Source organism: Pleurodeles waltl, chromosome 2_2 (genome assembly GCF_031143425.1).
Source record: "Pleurodeles waltl isolate 20211129_DDA chromosome 2_2, aPleWal1.hap1.20221129, whole genome shotgun sequence".
Lineage (NCBI taxonomy): Eukaryota > Metazoa > Chordata > Amphibia > Caudata > Salamandridae > Pleurodeles > Pleurodeles waltl.
The window spans coordinates 185,974,110-185,996,606 of NC_090439.1; the positions used below are offsets into that span (position 1 = coordinate 185,974,110).

At 43.8% G+C, this 22,497-nt stretch overlaps 1 protein-coding gene across 2 annotated transcripts in view; it reads right to left on the bottom strand.

Moving 5' to 3' along the window:
* SLC9A3 (solute carrier family 9 member A3) overlaps positions 1–22,497 on the bottom strand; it is a 1,524,418-nt gene that overhangs the window by 710,325 nt on the left and 791,596 nt on the right. For both annotated transcript variants that reach the window (XM_069219612.1, XM_069219611.1), the window contains exon 8: positions 13,630–13,719. In XM_069219612.1, coding sequence (XP_069075713.1) covers positions 13,630–13,719 — 90 coding nt within the window. The remainder of the gene's footprint in view (positions 1–13,629; positions 13,720–22,497) is intronic.

Genomic DNA, 22,497 nt, shown 5'->3' on the forward strand with positions numbered 1-22,497 from the left:
CAATGCCAGGATGGCATAGAGGGGGCAATTCCATGATCTTAGACATGTTACATGGCCATATTCGGAGTTACCATTGTGAAGCTACATATAGGTAGTGACCTATATGTAGTGCACGCGTGTAATGGTGTCCCCGCACTCACAAATTTCAGGGAATTGGCTCTGAACAATGTGGGGGCACCTTGGCTAGTGCCAGGGTGCCCCCACACTAAGTAACTTTGCACCTAACCTTTACCAGGTAAAGGTTAGACATATAGGTGACTTATAAGTTACTTAAGTGCAGTGTAAAATGGCTGTGAAATAACGTGGACGTTATTTCACTCAGGCTGCAGTGGCAGGCCTGTGTAAGAATTGTCAGAGCTCCCTATGGGTGGCAAAAGAAATGCTGCAGCCCATAGGGATCTCCTGGAACCCCAATACCCTGGGTACCTCAGTACCATATACTAGGGAATTATAAGGGTGTTCCAGTAAGCCAATGTAAATTGGTAAAATGGTCACTAGCCTGTTAGTGACAATTTGGAAAGAAATGAGAGAGCATAACCACTGAGGTTCTGATTAGCAGAGCCTCAGTGAGACAGTTAGTCACTACACAGGTAACACATTCAGGCACACTTATGAGCACTGGGGCCCTGGGTTACCAGGGTCCCAGTGACACATACAACTAAAACAACATATATACAGTGAAAAATGGGGGTAACATGCCAGGCAAGATGGTACTTTCCTACAGCTTGTAATGGGGAGTTGAAAACAACTGTGGGTGTTTTCTGCATCCGTGCAAGATTCTTCATTCATCTACCAGTCAGTGCAGGAGGAAGTGAATGTTAAGGCTGAACACCTCAGGTGGGTTTGAAGTTGCTGGCACCTATTTCCTATCTAATTTGACTTGTCAACTGCGTTGCTTGTTAAAACTCTTGTATTACAATTTGCTCAAGATCAGTTTGAAGGCTCAGATTCTGTGAAGTATAACTCAGCTTTTCACCCTTACAGGACGGATGTTGGAGCACCACTTTTATTTGAGTAATTACAGACATCTCTCAACCTGCAGCTAGCCGTTTTTCTGATGTATTACGTTACTAAAGTTTACTACAACAGGGTTTCGAGTAACTGCATACAACGAACTAGTGGAATATGAAATGGAGAGCAGAACTTGATGATTTAATGATAATTGAAGTGTTAAACACATGAATGCACAGAAGAGTGAGATTGCAGAACACAAAAAAACTTGCCAATCTACGGATATAAATGGAACAGACACTTAGGAGCATATTTATCAAGGTTTTGCGTCGCCTTTGCACCAGGCAAAAGGTAGCAAGGGCTACACAAAACCTAAGTGAGATTTATCAAGCCACGCAAGCCATCTTGATCTGGAGTAACGCAAAGCAGTGCAAATCACTGTATTTTGGCACATTTCCAGAATTGTCATTACTGGTAGACATGGGAATGTGTTAAATTGCTACGCCTCCCCAGGTGAGGTGTAAAATGGAGACATGTCTTTATTTCTCCTCATTTTTTACTCTTTATACATGTGCTGCCTTCTGCAGCACACGTAGAAAGAGGAAAATGCATCTCTGGATTCTTTTTGTCCAGGAGGATGTCCCTTCCTCCACAAAAACAACCCTGCCTACAACGAGGGGGCCCTTGCACCATGACGCAAGGGTGTCTGAGTTGTCACTAGGCAGCCAAAAGAGCATCCGTGCTAGGAAAGGGCAGGAATGCACTGTATAAGTATAAATACTGTGTGTTCCTGCCCTTTCCCTTTCATGCATGGCAGCAAGGTGGCTTGGTTAGTTACGCTACGTGAAAGTTTGATAAATCTGGCCCTTAATGAGCTGCACTGTGCGCCCATCAAGACTGGTTTCATTTATACCGTGGACCTCAAAGACGTGTTCTGCTGTAGAAAAAGGACAACCGATATGGCCATTATGTTTGCAACATTACAGCCATCTCATGTTTTGGGATATAAAACAAATTTTGTATAATATACAAAAACACCATAATCTTATCTGCAAATGTGATAATCGGTATGTTGGGACTCCTTGGCCTCCATAATTGCTCAGATCAAAAATGTTTTCATTTGTTGCCGAGCAGTGAGATAGACTGCCTCCCACAAGGAGGTGACTTGGTCTATTTCAGCTGTTGGCTGATCCCTTAATGAATGGATTAATGCAATGCTATTATTTTGAACATATTTCCTCAGTGGGACAGGGCTATAGATGAAACCAAAATCGGCCCTGACAAACATGTTCAAACTAACCCTGTACTGCAGGATGTAGGAGGCTGGCCTGGCTTGTAGTGGGTACCAAAGGTACTTACACCTTGTACCAGGTCCAGTTATCCCTTATTAGTAGAATAGAGGTATTTCTAGCAGCTTAGGCTGATAGAAGGTAGCTATCGCAAAGCAGCTTATGCTGAACTAGGAGACATGCAAAGCTCCTACTATACCACTTCTATCATATGCACAATATCATAAGAAAACATAATACACAGAGTTACTAAAAATAAAGGTACTTTATTTTTATGACAATATGCCACAAGCATCTCAGTGAGTACCCTCAGTAAGAAGGTACGTAATATACACAAGTTATATGTACACAAACCCAAAACAGGTAAGTAAGAGCAAGAAAAGTAATGCAAACAGTGTAGAATTACAATAGATTGCAATAGGAGCACATAGGTATAGGGGCAACGCAAACCATATACTCAAAAAGTGGAATGCGAACCACAAATGGACCCCAGACCTATGTGAGCTTGTAGAGGGTCGCTGGTACTGTAAGAAAACAGTGAGGGTTAGAAAAATACCTCAACCCAAGACCCTGAAAAGTAGGAGTAAAGTGCACCTACTACCCCCAGAGAGCACAGAAGTCGTGATAGGTGGATTCTGCAGGAAGAACAAACACCAGCAGTGCACTGACAACGGATTTCCGGACAAGAGTACCTGTAAGACAAGGGGACCAAGTCCAATAGTCGCGACAGTGTCCGGGGGGGCAGGAGCCCAGGAAACCCCAGCTGAAGGTGCAAGGAAGCTGCCACTGGTTGGAAGAAGCTTAGAGTTCTGCAAGAAAGAAGAGGACTAGGGACTTCTCCTTTGGAAGACTGATTTCCCATGTCACGTTGAAGCTTGAAAAGGTGTTCCCACGTAGAAAGACCGCAAACAAGCCTTGCTAGCTGCAAGAGTCACGGTAGAGGTTATTGGGTGCTGCTGAGGACCAGGAAGGACCAGGATCTTGCCTTTTGGAGGAGGAGACAGAGGGGGCGCTCAGCAACTCAGAGAGCTCTCACAAAAGCAGGCAGACCCACAGAAGGACCCCAACAGGCACTTAGAAGAAAAGTAAACCGGAGTCCTTGCGAAGTCACAAAAGGGAGTCCCACGACACCAGAGAACAACTCAGAAGGTTGTGCACTGCAGGACAGAGTGCTGGGGACCCAGGCTTGGCTATGCAAGAAGGAAATCCTGGAAGAGTGCACAGGAGCTGGAGCGGCTGCAAATTATGCGGTACACAGCTTTGCAGTCTAGCGTGGGGAGGCAAGGACTTACCTCCACCAAACTTGGACTGAAGAGGCACTGGACTGTGGGAGTCACGTGGACAGAGTTGCTGCGTTCCAGGGACCACGCTCGTTGGGATGAGAGGGGACCCAGAGGACCAGTGTTGCAGTCTTTTGGTGCCTGCGTTAGCAGGGGGAAAATTCCGTTGACCCACAGGAGATTTCTTCTGAGCTTCTGGTGCAGGGTGAAGGCAGGCTACCCCCAGAGCATGCACTGTGGTTCTAAAAATTCTGGACCCATGTAATTTACTTTGCCACAGCAGAACGATTTTAGTATCAAAAGACCGATAATGACTAGTACACTAAGCATGAGCATTTTCGCTCAATTCCAGCAGCGTTTTCACCTCGAAATCGCCATTTTCGTCCTGCACTCGTGGCTCCCATTTTATACACGGCAGCCATTTTAAAAGTTGCCCTCACATAGGCTTATAATACAGTCAGATTTGATTCCAAGGACACGTACACCTTGATTGACTTTTCTCTGACCTGGGCAAGCTGGAACCATTGCCTCAGGCCAAACCTGTTTGGTCAGTCCCTCTCCCAGTGGCCGAATCAGATAGCATCAAGGCACACCATGCCATAAAACCCTTATTATCGCTCACACACCCTGCCTAATCTTGCTCACACCTGCACCTGCTCTTTTCTTCCTCTTACTTTACGAGGGGGAGGTGCCCGTTTTTATTGGGGGTCCACACTTATCTGATGTAAAATACTAGGCCTTGCCGGGTAATTTATTATGGGTTGGATGACATGAAATATGAGGTTTCATCATGACACTGTTTTTTCCTTTGTAGTGAAAACATGTGAATGACCAACCAAAATGTCAAGAATGTTTGCCTGAAGCTTAAAAAACTGTATATAAGGAAACCTGACTTTGCATTGAAACACAGTCTCCTGAGAACATACAAGTCGTGCTGTTGTACTTCTAGGACGCTTGTCAATTGGTTGCAGCCAATAAATTCGATCTTTGACTTCACCTAGAAGACTCTGAGTTTCTGTAGTCTGAATCAGGAAAGTACCCGAGGTCTTTGAGTGTACCCTGGCACCGCTGGGTTACCGGATCAGTACCGGTTCTGAAAAACCCAGTACCTCAGTTGGCGCCCAACGTGGGGCGATACCAGCGGTACCGGTCCAAGCCTGAGGTCCGTGGGGAGCTTCGTGTGAAAATTCTGGAGGAAGGCCGCCACTTCATCGACCCCTGCATGTCGACGTGGTCCGAAAGGCTTTGTTGCGAGGTTCCCCGCTTCCCGACGGCTATGAAGGACTGCTGCCCTGGCTATCGCCCTGATTTGGACCCTTGATTTTTGGTAGAGCGAAACGATAAGACGAGTCTTCTGGTGACGTCATCGATATTTTCAGTTAAGTATAAGTGGAGCGTCTCCCAGTCCTTAGTTGGACACTTGGTTTGGTCCTTAGTTGGACACTTGGTTTGGTTCTTAGTTGGACATTTGGTTTGGTATCCCTTTGGGATCACTTTGATTTGGAACTTGCAAGTACCAAAGCCGAAGGACTCGTGTATTCACGAGACTATCGTAAACGATAATCCTTTGAAGTTTGAAGCTAGACTAGTGAGCGAAGATGCCTGGTCTTAGCAGACTTGGAAATTTGTTTTGTCTTGGTTGTAAAAGGGACTCCCGGTTGGAGGACTCATGTCCGGTTCCTCCGATTGGAACTCCAACCTATGAACTATATGTGAAGCACGGAGTGGGCCCCATCACGTTTAATAAAGTATGGGTCCGCTATTCTTGGAAATAATTGAGAAAAGTTTTCTTTTTTTTCTTGTAAATATGACTTACAACTAGGATCTGCAAACGGTTCTGTAAGTAAATTGCGACGGCGCTATTTATGAAAAATGGCTAAAGCGCGCTGTATTACGTGTACTGAGTGTTTTCTGTTTATATCTGAAATGAGCTCAATGTGTGTTTGTGGGTCTTCTTGATGTTTACAGTTTGTTAAGTAAAATGTTGGTTAATTAATATTAAGTAGAAACTTAGAAAAAATCCAGAAATGAACCATGTGATGTGCTAACATAGCTATATGTTGCTCTTTAATTTATAGAATGAGCAATTGTGCACATATACAAAACTGCCGTTAAATGCTTAATAAATTAGAAAACACATTCAATAGATATAAATAGGGCCCCCCCCAAAAAAACGAAATTATCTATTTTTGCAAAAAAATAAATAAATTTACAGCATTTTTCTTAGATGCATTGTATTAGATGTTCACAGGCAAACTTTTCAGCTGCAGTATATTTGATAGGAATGTTCAATTCAGCCAGCACTTTCCCAGTTAAACATGGGTGGAATTTTGCATAACCTTCCTTTTAAATGAAAGTGGCGCAAAAATGTGACGCATTTCAAGTTAGGCTTATGCGCTTAGGCTTGTGAGTTAATGTATCCCAAATAATAGGCAAGGGATGCAGCTTGCTTTTATATGTAGAATTATCACAAAAAAAAGAATATATTTTTTTTTTTTTTTTAAAGAAAATTATTAATTATGGAAAAATTATTTAAATAATAAGTGCCTTTCAAAATCGTTTTTTAATATTTATAAAGCTTAATACCTATACTATGACCTCCTAAACATTAAAATTTAATTTAAGTTATGTTGCACCGCTAAAATGACATTTGTATGTGCAATTTTCCCTTGGCGCAGGAGCAAACAAGCTCATTTCTATAAAGTACAAGTAATATTTTCAATGGCTGACTCATGGATTGTGTAATAGACGTTCTGGTAATGCATATTATGCAAGAAAATTGTAGGATATTGATTTTTTAATGCCTAAAATATCAAAGTCGATTTTGGGCAAAAGCACTGTTTAAACTGCATTTTCTTTCATTCAGAGTACTTTTTAAAGTGTCTCAGGCTTCAGTAAATGCATACATTTAGGTTTGATACATATTTGCAGGTTGTGCCTTCTTATGATTCAATGAGTCAATGTGCCAGTACAAAGGCTTGTTTTAATATCAAGGTTGAAGGTTCTAACTTCAGCTGGGCCTACTGAGACGTTCATTCATTCGAGGTTGATGAAATATGTACCATTGCATGGGATTGCAACAAGCATTTATTCTAACAACTGGTATGTGTGTTATTAAGGTTTGTGAATTATTCACAGTAAATGTAGTTTAATAATCTGGAAATAGAGATAATTTTTTTTAGCGCCTAAAAACGAAAAATTATTTTTTTCAAAATAGAGTGAATTATTGCAGGTTAGAAGGAAAATAAGAAGGCCTACTGTCTTTGACAGATTCAGAGTGGCAGAAGCTAGGAGAGCTACAGAGGCTGGCTCAAGTCATGCTGCTGAGATGCTATCTTTAGTTTTCCCATAAACAATGGAGGAGGCTATCATGTTGACACTTGTGACCTTTTAAATTAGGGCCTTGTCTCTGTGAAATGCAGAATGACCCTACCGGGCCTCTAAAAGTGGGATTTCTGGTTTCTCCAGAAGAACATCAATACAATTAAAGAACTTAATTCCAAAGGGAAAATATAAAAAAAAAGGGGTTTCTTCGAAAGTCCCAACATCATGTTAAATGCTCTGCAGAACTGATACATTTGTGTCTCCGCTCTAAAAAAATAAAATTATGCCTGCTAGTTGCTTTTATTTGACAGAAAACGAAGTGTTGCATTAAGTCTTAGACAGAAAATAAGATGCAGCCCTTTTCTAAAATTTTGAAGGCTACATGCCTTAATGAGAACGATTTGCCAATTAAGACTTATTTTTCACAGTGGAAATTGTAGGTGCCAAATTAATATGGAGTGTCAGTGTAACAATTTTTACTTTTAGAAAGGTAAAACTAAGGTGGCTTGATGTTGCGAAGTAACTGACAAGAGGGTAACAGTTAAGTAATGGAAATTTATTTTCATGTATTTGGTCCTATCATGAATTGTTCTTGCTGGTCCTGTATGTTAGAAGAGAAACAGTAAAGTTATATTTGACAGCAGATTTCCATTGCCTGGTGATCTACTGTCAAAAGGAGGGTAAGGATGTTAAACCTGACAAATTAAACAGGCCCAAATATTGGGTTTTCGGCTGCAGGTTTACAGTGCATAAAGTACATGACATGGTGTTGTGTGTCACCGCTTATTCACACATGCTATTGTTTTGTCTATGCTTTTTGTGCTTGATACACAGCAAGTATATCTGATGGCTTGACGTTTTGTGCGTTTTTATTATTTTTTTTATTTGTTTTTTGCATGTTTGTTGCTGCTTTTGATACTATTACAAGCTCCCCTGTGTTGTGAGGGGATGGTCATGACGATGCCCATCGCTACGCAACAGTTGGTTGAACTTGTTCTGGTTACTAAATTCCACAGATAATGATATTTCATGCTGTGAACATAAAAGACAACACTTCACCAGTGCATGTCTATTTGGCTATAATGGTATTGAAGGAAAATAAAAAGAGATATACAGGATCAAAGTGTGTCACCTGCAGTTAGTCACGTTACTGCCCCTTCCCTTAAAGGAACAGGCAGCCCTACATGTATGTATCCTTGATTGGACCTAAGGATGAAATTATAGATCTGTGACTCAAGGTGGCCTAATTTCTATATTACATTAGTTAATGATGGTCTGTTTCCTAAGTAGCATATGGCTTTCATTCATTAAAAGAAAACCAGGTTTTAATTTTTTCCTGAAGAAGGAACTGAAACATTAGCTAGGAGTACCGTATATGGTATAGTCGCCAACGGTAGAGTTAAAATTTGTGTAACTTTGGCCTTTGTGTATCACCCGTACTCTCGGTGTTGTGTCACATGCCTGACTATCACCCAAATAATTTTTTTTGTTCTTCCTATAGATTTTTTTCTTTTGTTACTTCCCCTGACCAATGTCGCATCATGCTTAGTTATTGAGATTTTAGCTATGTCCTAGTCCCATTTCTCTTTTTCAAATTCCTTTCACCAGTCAGCCCTTTTATTATTATTGATGTATTGTTCAGGTTCACATTTCCAGACTGCAGTGATGTACCAGAGACCCCCATGTTATGTATAATTCCCTTTGGTATGACCAGACTGGTTTTCAAGAATTTGCCTGCTTCAATGTTTTCCAGCCTGACTGTCAGGGTAGCGATAGACTGGTTAACTGACTCAATATTATAGTAAGACAAGTTTTCCATTTCAATAGGAGATATCTTATGTTTACCTTTTTGAACATGACGAATTTTCAATGTCTATTTTAATTTGGTTTTCGGTTCCCTTCTGTTCCTGCTACTTTAATTTTTTGTGGGATCAGATGTGTCCTAATCATGCAAATATCAGGACCCTCTAGTTCTTGTCTTTTTGTTTGCACATTTGACTATTAGCCTGTGTATTGCATAGTGCACCTGATGCACAGTTTTTAAAGGAAGGTTTCTACATGTCCCTGATAATCGGTATCATGTGATTTCTCTATTGAGATGTTCTAAGGTAAGGAGGAACACCTAGCTATAGATGGCAGAGAATAATGGAGAGAACTGAATTTAAGATGCTACAGACCCTGTTTTGCCCTTCTGCCTTTGTCTTTGTATTTTATGCCCATGGTGTATGGCTACTCCTTTGAAGATTGCAGACCACCTGCTTGCAGTCCCCTTGTTAAAAACCATGAACTGTTTTTGTACTAAATTGAAGGAAACTAACAGCTGTGGCACACTTCCTACGTCACTAGATTCTGCGGGTATCAAGTCATAATAACCTGCAGGACATTGATTTAAGCCTAATTCCCATCAGTGACAGCTACAGATGAAAGACGGACGTCTTGGCCCTACAGTCTCAGCACCCAGAAAGTAGCAAAGCTGGACAGCGATCGCCAGCGCATGGTATCGTACTTGCTCCATCAGACGGCGTTGGACATCACAAAACCAAAGTTTCAGTGTAAAAGAGCTAAAGAGAAGGATTCCTGTTGTTGATGGCAGAGCTGTTTTGAGGTTTCATTTCTCTACCTGTCATGTGCTGGTAACCTCTGACAGTGTGCAATCCCTTGAGCCCCTTGGCCTGAGTTTTGGCCACACACCCCCTTTTCTTTGCTCCAACGGAAGAAGGGCAGTGCACCGGAGATTTCAAGTTTGGAAAAAGGCACTATATTGTGGTGCCCATGAAAGAGCAGCTTGAGTGTCCTCTGACACTAAATAATGAGTGTTGGAGTCTGAAAGTGCTGCTGAGCTTGAGCTATTTCCCAATTAATGGTGCTTGGGTCTGCACGAGATGATTTGTGCCCTTGATCAATGAAGAGCACATTGTTTGTAGTGTCTGCCACAGAGGAGAGACACTGGTGCATTGCTTTAAGACATTGAGACTTTCGAGTGAGCTGTGGGTGTTTGCCAGGAGGGCATTCCAACTAAACAGTACTTTTCTCACGAAGAAGCCTGAATTGAGAGGCCCATGCGAAAGACAACAACAAAAGAAAATTTGATGGACAATAGAAGCCTGCCAGAGAGGCTTTTTGAACGGACTCTGGGCATAGTTGGGTTCACAAGAGGTTTCCGTGTGATTGTATAGACTAGGTGTTAGGAGACTGATTGTTTTGCTGGCATTGTTTTAAAGTACTATTCTGTTTAGTAAAAGCAGAATAAAGTCCATTTTCTGTGGAAAGAGTACCCCCTTTTCACCTTAGAGCATTGATGAGAGTCACCACTGTTCCACCTGAACATACAAAAATTACTGAAATGCAGAGGAGCCCTAAAAATGTTACTAGATAATTTTAGGATTTGCTTTTTGGTTAGGGTTGTGAAAAATTATTATTTCATTTGTATTAGTGGTCACTACTTTCTCCCGTTGTCTATATGTTCTTAATAACGTGTTTTCTAGTGTCTTTTAAACATGACGTTGTCATTTATGGGTGGGATTGTTTTTCTCTACTCAATTGACTTCTGCACCCACTTCCCAACCTATGTCTTTTACTACTATTGTTTCTTTGCACTCTTTTCACCCTTTTCCTGAACATGAGCAGGTTAGAAGATCAGAATTTGTAAGCAATTCTTTTGTACAGCTTCTGCATCAACACTAGTTAGTAGTGAACATCACTAATTGTTGGGTGTGTGATCTTATGCCACCTACTGCAGATAGAGGTATTCCTTATTTTGTCCTGCCATATGTTGCCTTTTTGTGCTACTTCATGTTCGAGAAGACCTGTCCAGAGAGAGTTACCAAGTACTAGAATTTTGCTCCAGCAACATCTCCATGGCCTTATAAACATAGACCTGGACTCAGATTCGCATGAGAATAGGTTTATTGCCTATGTAAGGGCAAAAGGAGGGTTTGTGGTTCTAAAAATTCTGGACCCATGTAATTTACTTTGCCACAGCAGTACGATTTTAGTATCAAAAGACCGATAATGACTAGTACACTAAGCATGAGCATTTTCGCTCAATTCCAGCAGCGTTTTCACCTCGAAATCGCCATTTTCGTCCTGCACTCGTGGCTCCCATTTTATACACGGCAGCCATTTTAAAAGTTGCCCTCACATAGGCTTATAATACAGTCAGATTTGATTCCAAGGACACGTACACCTTGATTGACTTTTCTCTGACCTGGGCAAGCTGGAACCATTGCCTCAGGCCAAACCTGTTTGGTCTGTCCCTCTCCCAGTGGCCGAATCAGATAGCATCAAGGCACACCATGCCATAAAACCCTTATTATCGCTCACACACCCTGCCTAATCTTGCTCACACCTGCACCTGCTCTTTTCTTCCTCTTACTTTACGAGGGGGAGGTGCCCGTTTTTATTGGGGGTCCACACTTATCTGATGTAAAATACTAGGCCTTGCCGGGTAATTTATTATGGGTTGGATGACATGAAATATGAGGTTTCATCATGACACTGTTTTTTCCTTTGTAGTGAAAACATGTGAATGACCAACCAAAATGTCAAGAATGTTTGCCTGAAGCTTAAAAAACTGTATATAAGGAAACCTGACTTTGCATTGAAACACAGTCTCCTGAGAACATACAAGTCGTACTGTTGTACTTCTAGGACGCTTGTCAATTGGTTGCAGCCAATAAATTCGATCTTTGACTTCACCTAGAAGACTCTGAGTTTCTGTAGTCTGAATCAGGAAAGTACCCGAGGTCTTTGGGTGTACCCTGGCACCGCTGGGTTACCGGATCAGTACCGGTTCTGAAAAACCCAGTACCTCAGCACCACCTGGAAACAGTTGAGAAAGCCGGCAGGATTAGGTGCTACAATGTTGCTGGTAGTCGTCTTGCTACTTTGTTGCAGTTTTGCAGGCATCCTGGATCAGTCAGCGGTCGATCCTTTGGTAGAAGGTGAAGAGGGAGATGCAGAGGAACTCTGGTTAGCTCTTGCATTCCTTATCTGAAGAATTCCCCAGAGGAGAGACCCTAAATAGCCAGAAAAGGATGTTTGGCTACCAAGAGAGTTAAGAGCCTATCAGAGGGGGTCTCTGACATCACCTGCTGGCACTGGCCACTCAGAGCTGTCCAGTGTGCCCCCAACACCTCTGAATCCAAGATGGCAGAGGTCTGGGACACACTGGAGGAGCTCTGGGCACCTCCCCGGGAGGTACTGGTCAGAGGAGTGGTCACTCCCCTTTCCTTTGTCCAGTTTCACGCCAGAGCAGGGCTGAGGGATCCCTGAACCGGTGTAGACTGACTTATGCAGAGATGGGCACCATCTGTGCCCATCAAAGCATTTCCAGAGGCTGGGGGAGGATACTCCTCCCCAGCCCTTCACACCTATTTCCAAAGGGAGAGGGTGTAACACCCTCTCTCAGAGGAAATCCTTTGTTCTGCCTTCCTGGGCCGGGGCTGCCCAGACCCCAGGAGGGCAGAATCCTGTCTGAGGGTTTGGCAGCAGCTGCAGTGGAAACCCAGGAAAGGCAGTTTGGCAGTACCCGGGTTCTGTGCTAGAGACCTGGGGATCATGGAATTGTCCCCCCAATACCAGAATGGTATTGGGGTGACAATTCCATGATCTTAGACATGTTACATGGCCATGTTCAGAGTTACCATGGTGACGCTACACATAGGTAGTGACCTATGTGCAGTGCACACGTGTAATGGTGTCCCTGCACTCACAAAGTCCGGGGAATTTGCCCTGAACGATGTGGGGTCACCTTGGCTAGTGCCAGGGTGCCCACACACTAAGTAACTTGGCACCCAACCTTCACTAAGTGAGGGTTAGACATATAGGTGACTTATAAGTTACTTATGTGCAGTAAAAAATGGTTGTGAAATAAAGTGGATGTTATTTCACTCAGGCTGCAGTGGCAGGCCTGTGTAAGAATTGTCTGAGCTCCCTATGGGTGGCAAAAGAAATGCTGCAGCCCATATGGATCTCCTGGAACCCCAATTTGGAAAGCAGAGAGAGCATAACCACTGAGGTTCTGGTTAGCAGAGCCTCAGTGAGACAGTTAGGCATCACACAGGGAACACATACAAGGCACATACTTATGAGCACTGGGGCCCTGCCTGGTAGGGTCCCAGTGACACATAGACTAAAACAACATCTATACAGTGAAATATGGGGGGTAACATGCCAGGCAAGATGGTACTTTCCTACACAGGAGAACTTGGTCATGGAGGCATGTTTGAGACATGGAAACCCATCAAGAAAATGCCAGAATGGCCAGGCCTGCACATTAAAGATCAAGTCAATACTGGGGTTTACATGAGAAGGGATTGTGGATGGATCTAGCTATGCATGAATTATCCGTTGCTCTCATATACTTTCTCTAGTTTTTCTCATTTACTGACAATGTGGCTACTTCGACTATGTTATTATGTAACCTTGTTTAACTAGTCAGTACTGAAAATAAGAGATTATAAATTTGGGTAATGACACTACAAGACTGCAGACGTTATTTTACAGTTTCGATGGATTCACCCCATGTTACTTAGTTTGAGAAATGCATAGTACTCGTGTCTGACGATTGAGATAGTAGCGACTTGCAGCTACATAACATTTAAATGGGACCAAACTTATCTAAGTTGAGAGTGATTTTGCTGATTCTGTAAATGTTTAGGTTTGTCTATGAATTCAGGAAGTTAATAGAGAAGCTGAAGCGCAGGTTGATTTAATGTGATGTAGTTCTTATAGAGCGCACTGGCATCAAAGGCTTTGCAATGTAGCAAGTCAATCCAACTTACCCTGCCGTGCAACTTCTCATTCAACAAGGGCTCCTTCTGCTCACTTCTTTTCACTTTCAACCACTGCACCAAAGGCTTGATTGTTAGTCCCTGTATAATGTGAAATTGGTACATAAGAACAATATCAGTCTGTAGGACCATCGTAAACACACGCAAGCTGAAAACTGATGCCGCGATGGACAAACAGTGGGGCATCCACGGAGTGTCGCAAGGATTTACGCTTCCTCTACTACTTCACACGCATTTCCGAAAACTAAGGCCCATATTTATACTTTTTGACGCTAAACTGCGCTAACGCAGTTTAGCGTCAAAAAGTTTTGCGCCGTCTAACGCCATTCTGAAGCGCCATGCGGGCGCCGTATTTATGGAATGGCGTTAGACGGCGCAATCAGACCGGCGCTGCCTGGTTTGCGTGGGAAAAAACCACGTAGACCAGACAGCGCCGGCGTAGGGGGAAAATGGCGCATGGGCGTCTTAAAATGGGGCAAGTCAGGTTACGTCGAAAAAATCGTCTTAACCCGACTTGCGCCATTTTTTAACGACGCCCATCCCCCATCAACATGACTCCTATCATTGTAAAGATAGGAGTCATGCCCCCTTGCCCAATGGCCATGCCCAGGGGACTTCTGTCCCCTGGGCATGGTCATTGGGCATAGTGGCATGTAGGGGGGCACAAATCAGGCCCCCCTATGCCACAAAATATTATTTAAAAAAAAAAAAAAAAAACTTACCTGAACTTACCTGAATGTCCCTGGGGTGGGTCCCTCCAGCCTTGGGTGTCCTCCTGGGGTGGGCAAGGGTGGCAGGGGGGGTCCCTGGGGGCAGGGGAGGGCACTCTGGGCTCATTTTGAGCCCACTTGTCCCTTAACGCCATGCCTGACCCAGGCGTTAAAAAGCGGCGCAAATGCGCCGTTTTTAGCCACGCCCACTCCCGGGCGTCGCTTTTGCCCGGGAGTATAAATACCACGTAAAGGCCTGGGAGTCATTTTTTAGACGGGAACGCCTCCCTTGCATATCATTAACGCAAGGAAGGGGTTCACGCTAAAAAATGACGCACATTCCGGGAACTTTGGCGCTATTCGCCTCTAACGCCATAGTATAAATATGGCGTTAGTTGGCGTTAGTTTTGCGTCGAAATTGCGTCAAAAAAAACGACGCAATTTCGGCGCAAACGGAGTATAAATATGGCCCTAAGAACATTGTGCGATGAGTACCGTGCTTTGAAATTGGAAATGAAAACCATTGCAATGTTTTATATGCGAAATCAATTAATGCGAGAAAAAGAAATAATGAGGATTATTAGTTGTTAAAAATATATAACTTCGGCTTCGAGAAGTCGCATACGCGTTTTGGCTCCCGATATTTAAGCATATTTCAAAATGTATGTTTTGTACTGTACTGTTTTTCTTTTGAACAAGACAACAACATAAATTATCGTTTTGGAGTTTTTCTTTCAAAACCCGACAAGCCAAACTCCCCCACACTCACCAACTTCCAATTTCACATGAAAGGTTGCACACAGTTACTGTGTTTTATATTTAATCTGTTTGTTAAGGTAAATTGAAAGGCGCTACTGGATGCAAGATTATATGATTGTGAAGAAAAGTCATCAAGCACACTTCAATGTTTTAGCTTGGTTACAACATTTAACATTTTACATATTAACTGTGAGAATATATAACTAAATGTTGTCATCTAAGATTTACCGCCATAACCATATACAAATAATTCATCACATTTGCCAAATGATATATTTCTCTAATAAATAATGTAACATAAAAACAGCATAATCAGCAAATAATTTCATGAGAAACAATATGCGTTACTGGATTCCAGACATTGAGGCCTGTGGCTTGGCGAAGACTGTGATGAAGTGAAAATGAATAGTTTAAAAGAAGTTCTTGAGAGAAAGGCGGAAAGTGAAGAGCCTGTGTAGCCACTGGGCAGCTACAAATGCATGTTGTACTCAAAGCCACCAGGAAGGATTATAAATACAGCTGCTTGGGTAGAAAAGAAGGCCTCAGCATTAGAACTCGCTTATAGATAATACAAACCATTCAAGGAAGTAATGTGTGAATACTGTGCGACAGCTATGAATTAGCATGGCAAAATCCATTGCAGAGGCATCACTACATGTTTTACCTGCTGCGCACTTCAATTAAGATTCAGAGCCCCTTCTGATTGGAATGTCACTCTAAGCCCAAATCCTAAACCCAAATATGAAGTAGCAGTAACTCACAAAGAGAATGAAATAAAATGCTTTCATTATGCACTTTGCTGGCTCAGGCAACAAACTGTACGGTTTGCACATGCATTACAGAAACATAGAGAGAGAGAATGCCATAGGAATAATGTACAATTATATAAACACAATTATAATTACAATTCTAAAAATTTGTGAATCGACCACTCAGGTTTTTACATTAATGGTGCCTTTGTATTTAAAACCAGATGTGATCGCATAACACTTTTTACCAGCTCGTGTTTTGGACGTGAGAACAGGGCACATTCCAGTTTTATTCATGTCTCCGGCGGTTGGAAATTTCTTTGAAAGTGGCCTCTGCTTATCTGACTGCTGCTTTTTCATAGCGCACCAGACTGTGTCCATTTTAAACTTTGTAAAGTAAATTTTTTTTGCATGCATACAGTGATGTGCACTTATAACTGTACTCCTCTATGTCATGCTGGTAAGTAGTTTTACCTATCTATCTATCTATCTATCTATCTATCTATCTATCTATCTATCTATCTATGCCAAAGGTACTCACAAACATTTTCCCAGGGCCAAATTATTTGGTCTGTGATATGCCTGAAGACCTCATTATTGTCAGCGGACTTGCGGTCTGGCAAGGGGTTGGGGGTATTGGCGGTAAGGTGGGTGTAGAGGAAGTAAAGCTTACACATGTAGCTGCTGACTTGAACAATGTGACCATAGAAAGCCTGGGATTAACCCCAGCTTCCCCACTTTACCAACTTATGTGATCCTAGGCAATTGTATTATTTCACTTTCCTTCCTTTTTCTTCATGATTAAATATGAGGACCCCAAAATACATGACTTCAAGATGTTCGCTGGTCAAAACGTTCTCCTTAATAAACTGTATTGTTGTCATGTATAATAGAAACCCAGGCCACCCAAACACTGCACATACCAACTGGCTTGCCTCTCTAGATAACTTTTGGCATTGTTGTCAGGGCCAATTCAAGTTCCTAAATTCATGTTTGAAAACTGCCTGTTTAAACGAATCCTTCTCAATGCACTGATATAATCAATTGTACTAAGGTGAAAAGGTTCTGCATATTAATTAAATACAATTTATTGAATTTTGGAGAGACTGTCATATTTTTACACTTTTGCTGCCCTATGTGTTTAAACATCAAGGTGTTTCTAAAGTTAAGTGATGCAGGACTCCCTAGTTACTTCCTTTCTTCAACACCAATTAACCTTTAAATAAATGCTTGCCTGTTTATTTAACAGATTTTTATTGTTAGTGCTGTGTTGAGTAAACAACAGTCCAGTGGTCCTGTTGACCAGGGGGTTGTATGCAGCTGCGGCTCGCGGGAGTTACTGGGGGCGGGCGGCGCACGGGAGGGAGGAGAGTAATAAAAACTGAAAACAAAAATCAATCAAAAAAAAAAAAACTTAACTCTGCGCCACCCATCCTCCGTCGTCTCCTCAGCAGGCAGACACAGGCTCCCAGCCTGCCCTGCGGCCAATCCTGATGCTGCCCAAAGCAGCATTAGGATTAGCTGGGAGCCTGTGCCATCTCTCTCCAGCCCGGCAACACGGTGCCGGCCTGGAGAGAGCACACTGCGCATACGTGTTTGGCCAGCCCGAGATGGCTGGCCAAACACACATGCACTCTAAGGGGAGTGCACAGCGCACTACCCTCACTGCTCATCACTCCCAATGCCCCGCATCTTTCACAACGAAAGGATATTAAACATAGTTATTATCCTTTCATTGTGAAAGGTTTGCAGCTTTTGGTGCTGGCGGGGGGCAAAGCTCCTCCGCCATAGCGGAGGAGCCGCCACTGGCTGCATGAACAAGTCAGGAGGGCTGCATGCGGCCCCATGGTCGCACTTTGAATATCAATGAGTTAGGCAATTCTCGATTTGCATGCAACCCTATTTACTTACCTCTCAATGCACACATCTCTATCTGAATCACCTTTCTATCTACTTATATATCTACCTGTCTATCTTCTTAGCTATGTTTCTGTAGGAAAGTACCATCTTGCCTGGCATGTTACCCCCATATTTCACTGTATATATGTTGTTTTAGTCTATGTGTCACTTGGACCCTGCCAGGCAGGGCCCCAGTGCACATAAGTATGTGCCCTGTATGTGTTCCCTGTGTGATGCCTAACTGTCTCACTGAGGCTCTGCTAACCAGAACCTCTGTGGTTATGCTCTCTCTGCTTTCCAAATTTGTCACTAACAGGCTAGTGACTAAATTTACCAATTCACATACTGGTACACCCATACAATTCCCTAGTATATGGTACTGAGGTACCCAGGGTATTGGGGTTCCAGGAGATCCCTATGGGCTGCAGCATTTCTTTTTCCACCCATAGGGAGCTCTGACAATTCTTACACAGGCCTGCCAGTGCAGCCTGCGTGAAATAACGTCCACGTTATTTCACAGCCATTTTCCACTGCACTTAAGTAACTTATAAGTCACCTATATGTCTAACCTTCACCTGGTGAAGGTTGGGTGCAAAGTTACTTAGTGTGTGGGCACCCTGGCACTAGCCAAGGTGCCCCCACATCATTCAGGGCAAATTCCCCGGACCTTGTGAGTGCGGGGACACCATTACATGCGTGCACTATACATAGGTCACTATGTATAGCGTCACAATGGTAGCTCCGAACATGGCCATGTAACATGTCTAAGATCATGGAATTGTCACCCCAATACCATTCTGGTATTGGGGTGACAATTCCATGATCCGCCTGGACTCTAGCACAGAACCCGGGTACTGTTAAACTGCCTTTCCGGGGTCTCCACTGCAGCTGCTGCTACCAACCCCTCACACAGGTTTCTGCCCTCCTGGGGTCCAGGCAGCCCTGGTCCAGGAAGGCAGAACAAAGGACTTCCTCTGAGAGAGGGTGTAACACCCTCTCACTTTGGAAATAGGTGTGAGGGCTGGGGAGGAGTAGCCTCCCCCAGCCTCTGGAAATGCTTTGATGGGCACAGATGGTGCCCATCTCTGCATAAGCCAGTCTACACCGGTTCAGGGATCCCCCAGCCCTGCTCTGGCGCAGAACTGGACAAAGGAAAGGGGAGTGACCACTCTACTGACCTGCACCACCCAGGGGAGGTGCCCAGAGCTCCTCCAGTGTGTCCCAGACCTCTGCCATCTTGGAAACAGAGGTGTTGGTGGCACACTGGTCTGCTCTGAGTGGCCAGTGCCAGCAGGTGACATCAGAGGCTCCTTCTGATAGGCTCTTACCTCTATTGGTAGCCAATCCTCCTTCCTAGGTAGCCAAACCTCTTTTTCTGGCTATTTAGGGTCTCTGCTTTGGGGAATTCTTCAGATAACGAATGCAAGAGCTCATCAGAATTCCTCTGCATCTCCCTCTTCACCTACTACCAAAGGATCGACCGCTGACTGCTCAGGATGCCTGCAAAACCGCAACCAAGTAGCAAGACGACTACCAGCAACATTGTAGCGCCTCATCCTGCCGGCTTTCTCGACTGTTTCCAGGTGGTGCATGCTATGGGGGTAGCCTGCCTTCACCCTGCACCAGAATCTCCAAAGAAATCTCCTGTGGGTCGACAGAATCTTCCCCCTGCTAACGTAGGCACCAAAAGACTGCAACACTGGTCCTCTGGGTCCCCTCTCATCCTGACGAGCGTGATCCCTGGAACTCAGCAACTCTGTCCAAGTGACTTCCCACAGTCCAGTGACTCTTCAGTCCAAGTTTGGTGGAGGTAAGTCCTTGCCTCCCCACGCTAGACTGCATTGCTGGGTACTGCATGATTTGCAGCTGCTTCAGCTCCTGTGCACTCTTCCAGGATTTCCTTTCTGCACAGCCAAGCCTGGGTCCCCGACACTCCTTCCTGCAGTGCACAACCTTCTGAGTTGTCCTCCGGCGTTGTGGGACTCCCTTTTGTGACTTTGGGTGGACTCCGGTTCACTTTCCTTCCAAGTGCCTGTTCAGGTACTTCTGCGGGTGCTGCCTGCTTCTCTGAGGGCTTCCTAAGTTGCTGGGCGCCTCTTCTATCTCCTCCTCCAAGTACGGACATTCTGGTCCCTCCTGGGCCACAGCAGCACCCAAAATCCCTTACCGCAAGCCTTGCAGCTAGCAAAGCTTGTTTGCAGTCTTTCTGCGTGGGAACACCTCTGCAAGCTTCATCGCGACGTGGGACATCCGTCTTCCAAAGAAGAAGTCCTTAGCTCTCTTCTTTCTTGCAGAACTCTAAACTTCTTCTTCAGCTGGCATTTCCTGGGCTCCTGCCCACTCTCGACACTGTCGTGACTATTGGACTTGATCCCCTTGTCTTACAGGTACTCAGGTCCGGAAATCCACTGTTGTTGCATTGCTGGTGTTTGTTCTTCCTGCAAAATCCCCCTATCACAACTTCTGTGCTCTCTGGGGGTAGTAGGTGCACTTCACACCTACCTTTCAAGGTCTTGGAGTGGGCTATTTTTCTAACCCTCACTGTTTTCTTACAGTCCCAGCGACCCTCTACAAGCTCACATAGGTTTGGGGTCCATTCGTGGTTCGCATTCCACTTTTGGAGTATATGGTTTGTGTTGCCCCTATACCTATGTGCTCCTATTGCAATCTATTGTAATTCTACACTGTTTGCATTACTTTTCTTGCTATTACTTACCTAATTTTGGTTTGTGTACATATATCTTGTGTATATAACTTATCCTCTTACTGAGGGTACTCACTGAGATACTTTTGGCATATTGTCATAAAAATAAAGTACCTTTATTTTTAGTACTTCTGTGTATTGTGTTTTCTTATAATATTGTGCATATGACACCAGTGGTATAGTAGGAGCTTTGCATGTCTCCTAGTTCAGCCTAAGCTGCTTTGCCATTGCTACCGTCTATCAGCCTAAGTTGCTAGAAACACCTCTATTCTACTAATAAGGTATAACTGGACCTGGAACAGGGTGTAAGTACCTCTGGTACCCACTACAAGCCAGGCCAGCCTCCTACACTTGCTGCTCCAGGTTTTGGGTTCCTTGACTCTATGTACAAGAGGTTGTCTTCCCAGTACACCCTATGACTGTCACTGACATCCCCATTCTGCTGTTTGACAGCTTGCTGTCTGAGACCCTCTAATGTGGGAGAAGTTTGCTGTGCCACACTCAGCTCTTCCCTGGCAGGCCCCCCTGCACCCAAAAGCTCAGCAGTGTCTGCTGCCAGCTCCTCTGGTGTAGGTTCTGTACAGGGAGATGATTCCTCTTCCTCAAAAGGGGAATCATCTGTAGAAGGAGGGATAGTGGGTAGGGATTTACCCTTTCTACACCCAGCTTTAGGGAGCACTTGGTCCATTGTTCCAGGATCCAAGTTTCCCTGTCCTTTTTGCTTCTTGGCCTGAGCCCTTGTCAAAGCAAAAATATGCCCAGGAATGCCCACCATTGCTGCATGAGCCTCCAACTCCACTTCTGCCCAAGCTGATGTCTCCAAATGATTTCCTAGTAGACAATCTACAGGTAAATCAGTGGCTACCACAACTTTCTTTGGACCAGTAAACACCCCCCCCCCCCCAGTTGAGATTCACAACAGCCATGGGGTGGCTAAGAGTGTTTTTATGAGTGTCTGTCACTTGGTACTGCTGACCAAGTAGGTGTTGATCAGGGTGGACCAGTTTTTCTATCACCATGATTACACTTGCTCCTGTGTCCCTGTAGGCCTCAACCTCAACACCATTGATTAGGGGAAGTTGATTGTACTTACCCATATTAAGGGGACAAGCAACCAAAGTGGCAAAATCAATGCCACCATCATAGACTAAAACAGCCTCTGTGGTCTCCCTAACAAGACCAACCCCAACTACATTGCCAATAGTGAGTACAGCTACACCCTTGGATTGGTTATTAGTAGTATATTTCCTACCACCACTGCTATTACTAGGGGCATTAGAATTTGCAGTAGGGGTTGTGGTGGTGGGAGGTTCTGGTTAGCAGATCCTCAGTGATACAGTTAGGCACCACACAGGGAACATATACAGGGCATACACTGGGGTCCTGCCTAGCAGGATCCCAGTGACATAAGGGCAAAAACAAACATACATACAGTGAAAATGGGGGTAACATGCCAGGCAAAGATGGTACTTTCCTACACTCATACCTGAGCAAAGGCCTGTAGTCTGCGTTAGCATCTGTAGCAAAGCATTCAGCAATCAGCATACAGTTGTGGTTCCCTGGCTTAAATCTCCCTATTAACGTGTAATGGGACTAGGAAGTGTTTTTATAACACAGCTGATGTTCTAAGAAAATGTCCCTACATTAGGATGTGTATTTTCTACAAATGTTGGAGACTAAACTTCTACCACGTTCACCTGCAATGTACCAAACTGTAGCCTTGAATGAAGCACAGAGTGAGCAAGAATTTATTGTTTGAGAACGCAGTGCTGAACTAAGCAAAAACAGTTAGATGAAAATAAAACAAGACCGTAAAACTGGTTATTGTAAAAATAACAATGCAAAGCCAAATAAAATATATCTAGGTTAAAGTGCACAGCAGCCTAATGTGTCAAACTAACGTGCATGGAACTATTTGTAAAATGGCTACACAACACCCTCCCCTTGTCGGTTGAAAGTGGTTCAAAGCCAAAACTAAAATCTCATAGCTAAAAGCTCAACCTAAGATATATATAAAAACCACAGCAATTTGGACAAG